Source organism: Myiozetetes cayanensis, unplaced genomic scaffold (genome assembly GCF_022539395.1).
Source record: "Myiozetetes cayanensis isolate MyiCay16 unplaced genomic scaffold, myiCay2020 scf9, whole genome shotgun sequence".
In the NCBI taxonomy this organism is placed as follows: Eukaryota; Metazoa; Chordata; class Aves; order Passeriformes; family Tyrannidae; genus Myiozetetes; species Myiozetetes cayanensis.
The window spans coordinates 35,201,927-35,214,598 of record NW_026088185.1 but is presented as its reverse complement, the minus strand read 5'-3'; the positions used below and the strand labels follow the sequence as shown (position 1 = coordinate 35,214,598).

At 39.4% G+C, this 12,672-nt stretch overlaps 1 protein-coding gene across 20 annotated transcripts in view; it reads left to right on the top strand.

Moving 5' to 3' along the window:
* GTDC1 (glycosyltransferase like domain containing 1) overlaps positions 1–12,672 on the top strand; it is a 208,266-nt gene that overhangs the window by 78,379 nt on the left and 117,215 nt on the right. For 19 of the 20 annotated variants that reach the window (XR_007632105.1, XR_007632106.1, XM_050340496.1 and 16 more), the window contains one exon: positions 9,628–9,795. The exons of the other annotated variant lie outside the window; for it this stretch is intronic. Coding sequence is in view for 16 of the 19 variants with exons in the window: in XM_050340496.1 (XP_050196453.1) it covers positions 9,628–9,795 (168 nt within the window). In the remaining 3 variants the exon portion in view is untranslated. The remainder of the gene's footprint in view (positions 1–9,627; positions 9,796–12,672) is intronic. 20 annotated transcript variants of the gene reach the window in all.

Below are 12,672 nucleotides of genomic sequence, written 5' to 3'. Positions count from 1 at the left end.
CTTGAAGATTAAAAAGCATCTGGTGTGTTCTTCTGACTTGGTTACGTAAGATTTCAACCCCAGAGGCGCGTGTTTCTCTTTCATGTTCCTGGGGAATAATGGGCATTCAGCACTGGATGCTTTATTTAATGATAAAAGGAATTCAGAAGTAATAAATGGTTATGAGATGTGTTGGAAAAACATAATTTGGAAAGTATATGGAAGCCTAGAAGTATTTTTATTAAAGTTTTATTTTATTATTGGATTTTTCCGTGTGGGGAAATCTCAACATTGTGCAGTGTGGAGGTATGGGTTACTTACTCAAGGAATACATCCATATTGTATAAGTTGACCAGACATGAGTGTAAATGCCTGTTGTAGTTTTTAACCCTGAAAAACTCTCAGCCAGGAGCTGGAGAAGAAAAATGGGAATAAGATTTTTTGTTCCACAACTGGTTGGTCCCTTATGTCCCTTGTCAGGAGTTCCAAGATGCAGAGCTGAGACCCTTTTATTCCTTCTCTTTCCCTGGTTGTGTTATAAATAAAACCCAGTTATGATAACATGTGAAATAAAATGGTAGGACATCAGTACAGATTACCCTTAAAATCATGTTATGGAAATGGAAATAAACCAGCTTATGTTATATGCCAGGCATGATGCAAGTGATATTAAATAAATACATGACTGAAGGGTTCCATTCATTCCAAATGCTCCCCTTTGTGATCTTTAGCCATGTTTGTAGAGAAACCTTTCTTAAAGCACTTAAAGCTTAATTCAGAACAGACAAAACAATTATCTTTTGAAAGTCTGATGAAATATGTTTGGCAGCTTTTGAGTTTAGGAGAGTGTTTGTCTCACTTCTTTGAAATCTCACTTCAGTCGGCCGCTCAGCCATTTCGGTGGAATCGTTCAAATCTGGTAGCGAGTGTGGGCTTTGCTCAGTTAAGAAATGTTCTTATCAGAAAATGCAGGGGCTGAAAATAGTGTGTAAGACACAAAACCTGACATTTTCCATATTGATGTGCTTTTAAATATCAGTCTACCTGCTGTCCCTGTGTTTTTGATGAAGTGCTGGTGGATAAATCCATGTAGGGAGGGGTTTGCTCCTCCAAATACAGGTCTGGAGACCCTTAAGCATTAAATTACCTTATTTTAATTTCTTAGGGAACAGAAGTGTCACTTTATCTTCTGTAAGTATAAATGATGAATGTTTATGCACCAATGTGTGACTGTTTCTTATAGGAAGAAGTGGCAGAAGACTGACACTGCTCAGTGTAGTTTTATAGTTGAACTATGTCATGAACATGAAGCAGAAATATTTAAATTGTGGATCTGATTGCCATTTCACTGAGCACATGGAATAGTTTGCTCGGCTTATATTAAGACAGGAAAGTTGCCACTATGCTGCAGCAACAAATATTAGAGAAATGTGAAGGGCATTTGGGAGAAATACATAATTTCATTTCATATTTCTTGTAATGTTTGATAAAAATACTTTTTTTTTTTTTTTAGTATGTTTACACTTAGGACTTTCTGAATTCACTTTGTGAATTTATATTAAAATCACTAAGTTATTCCTAATGTTCTGTGGTGCTGCCTGCTCCTGACAAACATCTGATACGGATCATATGCCTCTAAAAAGAGAAGTTCCTCGAGCAAAATATCCTCATGAAAACAGGTTGGAGATACTCACATTCTCTCGCTCGCTCTCACTCACATGTTACATTTTGGCACGTTGTAGGAGCAGGTAGCATATCTACTACCTGCTGTTGAAAGTGTTGAAGATACTGAATTATTTATTCCATCTTCTGCACTATCCAAACTCGTTTTGGGTAGTTTGACACATCTCGGTCTTCCATATGGATACTTCATGGTGACAGAGTTGCCAGCTGCTCAGGTTTTATGACAGTCTGAGCTTTTTCGAGGACTGTATTAGTTTTCTGGGAAGAATCCTGCTTTTCCTGAGGTCCCCATTCTTAGGCAGTAGTTATGCCTTGGATTGACGCTCTGGAGTGGGAGTTTTTTGGGAAAATTAGCTGAGACCTTCCATAAAAATATTATTTTTAAAAGACTTGCTGTTCATGGATTGTGTGAGATGAAATCAGAGCTGTGGGATATTAGAGAAATGTGAAAGCCATTTGCTAAGAAAACTAAGTCCCTTTTAGTGACAGTCTTCAAATTTCTAAAAAAAAAGTGTTTAGATATCAAGGTGCATAAAGCAACATAAAAACCAGCCTGAAATACTTCAGAGAACAGGGTTTTCAGGGCACTTGAAATGTAACACTAAACAGTCTGTAAACCTTCCCCACAGGAGGGTATTGGAACTGGATGATATTTAAGGTCCCTTCCAACCCATACCGTCTTATGATTCCATGATCTTCTCTGCAATTGTGCAAAGTGAGTGGGTGTTCTGTTGTTTTAAGATACAAAATGTGTAAACCTGAAAATTGGGGAAGATTTGAGTTTTCAGTTTGCCAGAACTTACTAAAATAATGGAAAATCAGCCATTGCTTACTTCATTAGAGCATCTCTTGGTACAAACCTTTGTAAGGGAAACTCTTCAGTGTTTTGGTGGGTCTGTTTGATTCCCTCTCAGTGGGATAAACCACTCTCACTTGCAGTGAAATCCGTATATCCATGAGGTTGACTGTTCCTTCTGTGTCATCCTGGATCCGAACTGACACCAGGTGACCTGAAGTAACAATCCTCAAAATTTGTACTTCAGATTTGCTATTGAATAATAGTGTTATTTATGTGTAGCCTTAGGACTCCTCCATGTTGCTACAACATCTTGACCATATTGCATTGTTCATACCAGTCATTTGACATGTCTGGCTCCTCTCCAGAGTTGGACAGATAAAATACCCAGTGAAATGGATTTGCAGCCTTTAAACAATAAAGAATGCTGTTTAAATGTTGCCTAATTGAGTAGAACATCAGTTTTACATGCTTTTAAAAAAAAAAAAAAATTTTTTCACTATACATCACTATATCCTGTGTATTTACCTTTGGTGAATTTGTTGCCTTCAGTCACTATATCCTGTTTTTTTCTTGCCTCCTGCTTTTTCCTTGCTTCATCCATTTAAGCAGAGTGAGTCTGGCCATCTTACAGAAACCATCCAGCAATGGCTACTTTTCACTAGTGGGTGTAAATTATTCTGGTTTGCTCGTGCTCTGCTCTAAGAAAATTCCTTTGCTTCGTTATTTGTTGCTGATGAAATTTGAGTGAGGAAGATGATGTGGATTCATGGCTTTCTCCTTCCCCCCATCACCACAGCTATAACTGCTTGGTCCTGACCTCTCCCTTCGTGGGAACAGAGAGGCCGATGTAGCCCATGGTGAACAATCTGGCCACTAAAGTAAAAATGTGCATCTGTCAGTAATTAATTGAAGCCAAATTTAATTACAATTCAGGGAAAAAAAATAGTGCCACACACTTAATAAAATTCAAGAAGCTTCAGTTTCATTGCCTAAAAAGCAAAGCAATCCAAACAAAATAAACCCCCCCCAAAAAGTCTGCTCTGTGAGAGTCTCTTTCAAGCTTCCTTTGTGATGTTAAATAGAAAAGTAGTTTTGATTAACTGTTTTCACATAGTTTTCAATATCTTTTAGAGTTAAAAGTCACTGAAAATAGTGGCAAGTGTTTAAGGCTGATTCTTAACCAGTTGTGTTGGATGGGGATCTGGCCCTGAAATTGGATTCTGAGATTTGATTGTGTGTAAATCCTCTGATAACTGGTTGAAATAAAGATTCAGAGAGGTGGAAAGGAATTGAGGGAGAATCCAAATAATTTACAAATGAAAAAAAAATGCATTTATGTAACTTCTTGAGTATTTTAAATGGTGTATTTTTAAATAAAAGGATACACAAAAAAAGGAATGGCAGTATGAAGTCAAACTAAGCTCTTCATTCCTACTGTATTTCAGCATACAAGGCAACCCCCAAACCCAAACCTATTGAACTGGTAGCAGCTATGAATATTTATCACTGTGTACTGTATGTACATACAGCAATTACAGCAAGAGGAAAAAATATTTTTCCTTACAATTAATATTTGTAAACGTTTATGAAAGTACATAGAAATAAATAAGACAAACACATGGCCTAATTAAGATGAAAGGCATGACAACCCTTGTGATTTGTTCTGAAAAATAAAGAACATTAAAATAGTAAGACTTAATTATTTCTGTAAACATTTCAAATTATGCTCAATCTAAAAAACCTTAATTTATGAGGTATAATATCTATAAGCATTTTCTGACATTTGTATATTCCATGTCAAAAAATTATTGCTAATTTATTATTTATTATACTGTATACTGTCATATATTATCACTTATTAGTATTTATTGTTCAGAAATTCAGTGTCATCTATTGTGCAATGGGAAAGGGAAAAGCATTTTATATGGGATTGTAATTTGTGTGTTCTTGGGTTAGTGATAAAAATGCAACTTCTGAAAGTTGATCATGTAAAATTGTGTGTGATAAACAAAAATAACTGGTGTGTTTAACATTCCAGGCACTAAAAGTGATATTTGATATACAGTTTACATTTGAAAGATAACTTAAAGCCAAATCCATGGACTTGTTTAATTGCTGGGTTGAAATCAAGGAAACTTTGTGATGGAGGAACTGAAGCCACGAGGTTTGATCTCGAGGAGCTTGAAGCCTCCATCACCTTTGAAGCCCCTGTTTCTCGAGGTGGTTCTGTTTAGGATCAAACTTCTTGGCTTTGCCTTGGCCTTTAGGGAGGCAACATAGAGCCAGAATGGTTTGGATAAACTCTAATGCAATCCAGAAATAGAATCACAGAATGGTTTAGGTTGGAAGGGACCCTCAAGCTCATCTTGTTCCACCCCCTGCCATGGGCAGGGACTCCTTCCACTATCCTAGATTGCTCCAAGCCCTGTCCAGCCTGACCTTGAACACTTCCAGGGATGGGGCAGTCACAGCTTCTCTGGGCAACCTGTGCCAGCATCTGACTTGTTCAGTCAGAGCTATCTAAATGAGCAGTTTTTAGTACCCATTTCCCCTAAGAGGCTCATATTTGTACTCCTACCCAAATCTTAAGGCTGTTTTATTGTAATACTGCACCTGGCAGACAAAGAGCCCTCGTACCTCTTTTTTGGACTGCCAGGTCTTCAATCATAAATTCATTTTACTGTGGCTGTAGTTGTTTTGCAGCAGAGAATTATGGTTTAGTGTTTCATTTGCAGAGAAACAGAGTCCCTACTGCCACTGTGGGATCATATCCTGCAGCAGTTCTCCTTTTCCAGGGAGCACTGGTTTACCTGTGCTGCCATGTGGTGTCCATGTCCACCTGTCTTTCCTGCTGGCAGAGCTTTTGCCAGACAGGGGGAACATTCCAGTACAACTTAGGTGCTGTTTTAAACGTGCTTTGTTCTATAAGCCTGGTGGAGTTCAGCCTCCATATCCATAGATACATAAATATGCCCTGTGTGGTCTCCCAAGGGGAAGGCGAAATGTGTTTTTAGTTAAGTTGCATGGGAATTTAATTGAAAGATTTAGGGCAATGCCATAAAAGAGTAAATCACGGCTGCATGACACAAAGAAGATTTATAAAGCCAAATAAAAATACTTTAGCACCTTCACTATTATAATTTGCTTGATATAAGTGGAAACCTGTATTAGTCATTTTGTCTGCTGGTAATTAAAAAAGAAAGTAAAGGCTTTCATATTTTACTGATTTTCAGTCCTTTGGAGTGAAATAACTTGGAAGACAGTAGCAAAGGGCAGAGCATTCTCTGGACATGCCAGAGCTCTAAACCTGCAGAAACGCTCAGCTTCCTTCCCAGGAATATTTGAATTAGTTGAGCACATGCTTAACATGATTTCACACAAGCAGTTACTCGGAAGGACTGTGAACTGATTCAGATGATGCACAAGCTTGGTGTTAGACTGCAGCTTGTGTGATGGTGGCCCTGAAATTTGGCCAGTTTCCAAGGCACTGGGGCTACTTGCTTTGTGCAAGAAGGTCATTTGTCCCACAGCAAAATACTCAGGGATGTTTCGGAGAGGAGAGCTAAGGCAGTGTGTCAGGAATGTGACCTTCAGCGCAGGTTTAGTGAGGATTCACACACTGTATTTATTGAAGAGTACTGTATGTATTAAATGCTGTAGTGTTGATAGGTCTCGATAAGGATACCATAATAGCGGTTGAATTGTAGGGGGGTTTTGTGAGATGGTAAGTTAATGATGTAGCTGTTAATTTGAATTTAGCAGACGTTTTAAATATAGGTTTCTCTTACAGAGACAAAAGTTGCAATTTAAAGCTCTTTGGTGGTCTAAAAACAGCTTAATTCTCTAGTAGCATGGTAATAAGTACTAATCCAGCTTATACAGTGATTGTAGTATGTCATGTTTGTGAAAGATTGCCTAACTCTGCTTTCTCTGGGTTTTATGTTAATTTTTTTAAATTAAACATAAAACCTTATAACATCTTTATGCTGAGATAAACTGTTCAATTTAACTTGTGCTCAAGCAGCAGCTGTCAGGAATTATCATGTTTCGAGCGTTCTTGCCATCACCTTGTGTCTCTACCTCCCGGATACACTCCGTGGGATGATAAAGCTCACCTTGTTAGGATTTATTACTTAAATAATAACCCGAGGTAAAACGAAAGTTGATGTCACGCGGAATGACAACTGACATATATTTATGTCTCACGTTCCATTATAATAAACTTTCCTTTCTTCCCCTTGTAATAGGTGTTAAATGGAAATACACTCCAGCGTATCCTCCAGTGCCCTGCGTGAGTCCATTAGCCGCGTACGCGGCTGCTCTGTGGGCATGTTCGGGGGGACTCGTGCTGTCAGGTGTTATTTAAGCTTATAAACCCAGGGAAATTGGTTAGTGCTGGTAGTTAACAGCTTTTATGCCAGTAAAGAGGCGAGTGTAAGAGCGTCTCATAGTTGGGATAAATTCTGGAAGTGCTGTGAAGTAACGCAAGCGAATCAAGGAGGGCGTTTTCTAATAAATGGGTTTATTTTTTATTTTTCTTTCTTGCTGTAAGAAACGTAAGCAGTGTCATTTCAGGCTCTAAATCTGAATCTGCTTGTCATTGCAACAGTTTTCTCTTGACACCAGTTTATTGTGCTGAGCTGGGCAGCGATAAGTGATCTGCTTGTTAGTTGAGTCTTATCACTTTCTATTTACAGTGAAGAAAATTTAGGTCTACTTCTTGCAAGCTTTCCAAGTTTTCAGTCCTTCTTGCCATTGCCAGCCTCCAGCACACTCTAATGATGCTATTGAATTCCTCCAGTTTGCCTAAGCCAGTACTACAAACACTATTTTCCTTTCCTGTGGCTATAACCATCTTTTTTTCATATTCTTCTCCTAATTATCCCATTGTCGATCTGAGCAAGTTCAGATGTTTCAGAGCTACATGGTTTTGTTAAAGCTTCAATTGGATCTCTTTTCTCATTGTCTCCCCATTGCCCTTTTCTCTCCAGTCAGCATGTCAGCCTTGGCACCTTCACTGTTTCCACTTCCATCCTTGCTCTGTGCTGCTTCCCATGTTTTCAGTCCCAGTGTGCCATCCCTTTTTTCCACTCCCTTCCTTCAAGCTGAGCCAAGACCATCGTTGCTATCCTGCATCAGTTTTCTTCTGAACTCGTCTCAAAAAAGGATTGGAAGGGACCTGAAAGCTCCTCTCGTTCCACCCACTGCCATGGGCAGGGACACCTTTCACTATTCCAGGTTCTCCAAGCCCTGTCCAACCTGGCCTTGGGCACTTCCAGGGATGGGGCAGCCACAGCTTCTCTGGGCAACCTGTGACAGGACCTCACCAGCCAAGAATTCTTTCCTATGTCTACTGTAAACCCACCCTTTTTCAGTGGGAAACCATTTTCTCTTGTCCCACCAAAAGCCTGTTTTTTTCCAAGCAGCCATTCCATCTCCTTTTTGTAATTTTTGGGGTATGTTTTCTCCAGTTTGCATTTTTCTTTGTCACTCCAGTGCTAAACTCACAGCAGTGTTTGAGCAGGGATATTGCTTTGCCCCCAGGAAGCTTTCCTGTCTCTGCTTTTGAGCCTGGCACCCAGGTCATTACAAGGTCCACAGGTCATTACTCATGGTGACAAATAAGTAATGACTTACGTAAAACTATTTTTTCCTCCTAGTATGGCTTGTAATCAACCTGAGCTCATATCTTAATTGTCATTCTGTTTGACAGGCCCTCTAGAACCATCAAATATTTGATGAACAAGGCAATAACATTCATCTCTTACTTTCGTAAGCCTTTCAGATCAGCATTGACTCAGGTTGATGAAGATGGATACAGGATCTGTTCTCTAGGAACTGCTTGTTCTGCAGATACAGATTATCTAAGAAGGGTGTAAGTTAGTGTAGGATATGATATGATGTGATATATATGATATGGTATGATATGTATGAGTGGGGAAGTTCATGAGTTTTGAGGTTGACAGCTAGAATCAGAAGTTTATGATATTAGTGATGTGGGTTTGGCAGTAACCTTGAACAAAAAATTCGTGTAAAAAGAGGAAGAATGTGAAAAAAATGGGGAAAAAGATAGAAAAAGCAGGAAATATTTTAAAATAATAAAACATTACATAAATCAGTTCCGAATCTGAACCACTAAAATGGCGCATAGCAAAAAAAAACCAATTCAGAAATAGACTGTGTTGGAAAGTAGTTTATTAAAGCTTAATGTTCTCTGTGCAATAAATATCAGATCTCAATTTTTTTTTTAACCCCTCATGATAAGAAACACAGAACACAAATGTCTGAGGCTCTGCAGCTCTCTGACGGTTCAAGATTCAGTTTGCTTGGAAGCAGCGAGAGCCAGGGGCCAGGAGATGCTCCCAAACTTCTGGTGAAACGCAGGGAAATCTACCACTGGTTACAGTAGGGTCACGATTTCGTGTTACACATTTAAATACATTCGTTTTCTGATGGCCTGGGAAGTTATACAGGGCTAAGATAGCAGCTTGTTAGTGCTGTTTGTGCCTGCTTTATCTAATTGAAGGATGCATGCAGTGGTGTGCGCTGTGGAATAGCAGGAGTGCTGCGGCAGGACTGGGGCGCAAGGGTAGGAACAACATTTCATTACAGAGGATACCTAATAAAAATGTGAAAGTAAAACAGAAAAAGGGTGGGTGGGGAGGGGAAGAAAAGCAGACCATGCTAGATAAATGCACTGCATAAATCAAAAGGGTTTATGTCATAACATGAACATGTGCCATTCCTGCTCATATATTGAATTTCAGTAGTCGGTTGCATAAAGAAGTAAAGTGTAATGAAACTGGCAAGCAAAGTATTCCCTAGTCAGCCTTATCTTTGTTCCATTTGTCCTTCAGATACAGCTTTTCTTGCCTTTTTCAATAAAATCCATCCAGCTTTTTTTTTTTTTTTTTTATTTTGCATCTCTCTGTAACCGAGCTGGGAAGACCAATGAGATTCGGTGCTTTTCTAGTTGGGTTCTTAGCAGCTGCTTTTTAAGAGATCAAAACTTCGAATGCTGCTACATGGTATTAAGGCTTAGCTATTGATGTGTCCCTATAGGGGTTATGTTTTTCTTGGGGGGGGCGGGGAGTGGAGGGAAGGGGAAGGGGTGACCCCTGCGAGCACACTCACTGACAGGAAACACTGCTCTCCTTGTTTTCCAGGATCCTCTTTGCAAGCTCAGTGCTTAACCTGGCTGAACTCGCTGCCCTCCGCCCTGACCTTGGCAAATTGAAAAAGGTCCTCTACTTCCATGAGAACCAATTGGCGTATCCTGTCCAGAAATGCCAGGAAAGGGATTTTCAGTATGGATACAACCAGGTTCTTTCATGGTAGGTGTTGCTTTGTGCTGCTTCGTGTTACTTAAGGTGTCCTCCTGTCCACAGCATCATAACCATGGAGGAGTCCTTCTCTGTATAATTTTTTTTAAAATTAATTATTCTGTATTTATATTTTGCAAGAACGTGTAGTGTCAGGACAAGGGAGATTGGCTTCAAACTGAAAGAGAGTAACTATAAATTACATATTAGGAAGAAATTTTTCCCTGTGAGGGTGGTGAGGCACTGGAACAAGTTGCCCAGAAAAGCTGCAGCTGCCCCATCCGTGGAATTGTTCAAGGCCAGGTTGGACAGGGCTTGGAACAACCTGGGATAGTGGAAGGTCTCCCTGCCTTATGTCGCAAGGGGTTGGAACGAGATGAGCTTCAAGGTCCCTTCCAATTCTATGATTCTGTAAACAATGACCCTGTAGCAAACTGAGGTACCAGCAGAGCCCTGAGGAGAGGCTGATAAAGATGCTGTGACAGAAGCAATCTGCTCTAAAAAGTCATCTCAGTTTGTTGTATAAAGTCATCGATGCTGCCATGGTGTGCCCATTGCTGGTGGGGATTTTGACCTGTGCCTTGGCTGCAAGTGATGCTTTGTTTCACGGATGCCTCACAAAGCTGCAGCTACTCAGCTCTTGCTTGGCCATAGCTTTTACTGCATCCAGCTGAAATTACAGAGAGGGTTTTAGGGAAATAAACAGAAATTAAAACGTACTGCGGCACTTTTCTTGTGAAGAGAGGGCAGTAAACATACCAGATAAATCCTTATATTTCTTTCATCTAGTATTCAGAAATTGTGCAGTGCTAAAATACCCAGACGTTTTAAAGGCTGCAGTCCTTTATTGTTGCTAAAAACAAATGTATTTCTCGAATCTGAGTTAATGAAAGAAGTTAATAACAGCACCACTGAAAAGCTTTGTGGTTAGGCACTGCACAGACCTAAGTGAAACAGCAAAACTCACTTGTTTTAAACTGAAATAAATTCATTTCCATGATCTGTCTCACCTCTCTGTTGGGAGGAGAATTATTAAGAATAGGGGTTGAGCATTTAAAGTTAAAGTTAAGCTTTTGCATCTTTATAATCTAAGCCAGTTGATGTTGAAATTTCTCAAATAATGGTCTGTGTATGCTCTGGCCATTCTGCAAGCTGCTTCTGCCACAGCATTTGCAACATGTTTCACTTACTGAGCTGCAAAGTAAGAAAGTGGAGTGAAAGATCTTTTGAAAACAGTAGCAGCCATTTTCAGATGTTCTAACGAACAGAAGTGTTTTTCGGCACCAGGCAAAGAATATTTTTTTGTATATATATTTTGGTTTATTATGACAGTAATTTTTCGTGCATCTGTTGTAAACTGACAAACGTTTATCCTCAAAATACGCAGTTTTAAGTATCTTCTCTTATTAGAAAAAAAAAAAAAGAAGATGATTTTTACAGCTCATAGAGTCATGGAATGGTTGGGGTTGGAAGGAACCCTCAGGCTCATCTCATTCCAAGCCCCCATCATGGGCAGGGACACCTTCCACTAAACTAGGTTGCTCCAAGCCCTGTCCAGCATGGACTTGAACACTTCCAGGGATGGGGCAATAGATTCTCCATTGCATCTCCTGCAGCCTCCAATAGCTTCTCCATAAAATTATATATGATTCACTTCTCATTTCCATTGCTGCAAAAACCCCAATTTAAGAGAAGATAGAATCCATCTCCTCTCTGCTGTGCCTTACTCCACATCTGCAAAGAAATGCCATCTTCCCATCTTCCATATCTGGTAGAAAGGGAAAATGTATCTTTCTGATATTGTGCAGAGGTTTCAGAGACAATTAAAATTACAGGACTTTGAATCTTCAGGTTGGTGATCCTTAAGATCACTGGGCTTTGGATCATTAAGAAGGAGGATTCTTTTTTTTTGTCCCTGATGTTTTTAGAGAGTTAATCTGTCTAATTTGCCACTGATTTGCAGAGCCTGCAGGAAAAAGTTAGGGTAGATAAGATTTCATGCACAAGAGGAGCTGAGATGATGGTGCTGGAGCCTTTGCTACCTGTCAGAGAGCAGCAAAGAAACGTGCCGGGCTCCTGCACTGCCTCGTGTCATCTGTAAATCAGTGCAGAAAAGGTGACTTTTGTGCCAAACTGAGGCACTAACGGTTTAAAAACCATAGGTGGGGAAGAGGATGGGATGCCAGAAAGCATTTCAGCTCCCACAGCCTCCTTGAAAAGGATTATTTCTCTCTCTAATATTGGGGTTTTTTTTGCTTTTCCTGCTGACTCCTGGTGAGCAGTGTCAGTTCTCGTTCTTGACCAGACAGCAGAGAGATGCAGTTAGGATGAATGACAGCCTCTCACCTCAAATATACTTTTCACCAGCCTGCTGACTTATGAACAGATGTCCTTCATGTATCTTATGACCCATAGGTCTGTATTACAATATATAACATACTGAGAAAACCAACTGGCCATAAAGCATTTCTTACCTCTGTTAGTGTTGCCTCTATGTTGGTGTAGCTCAGATTGTGGCAGCACTGCCAGGATAAACTTCCAGCTATTTCAGGTTTTTGATAGCTTCTTGTTTTCTTTAGACTGATTCTAAGTGGAGAAGTAAGCCCTATGTTGTCATTAAACTGCATCTTATAATGGTTGGTCTGGTTGATTTTAAAGCAAAGCAGTAAAAACAAAACATTACATTAATATGTCAAATTGAGTATATTAATGTAAAGTTTTTTAAAACTTTTTTTTGGTACTGTATGCTGTATATTTTTTATTTTTACATATATTTATATAATGAATATACTTTTAATCAGGATTATATCCACAGAAGTTAAAATAACACTCCATTTCTCTAGTATCCTGCTACCTGACACACATGGGCTGTTGCAGGTAGTTTAACCA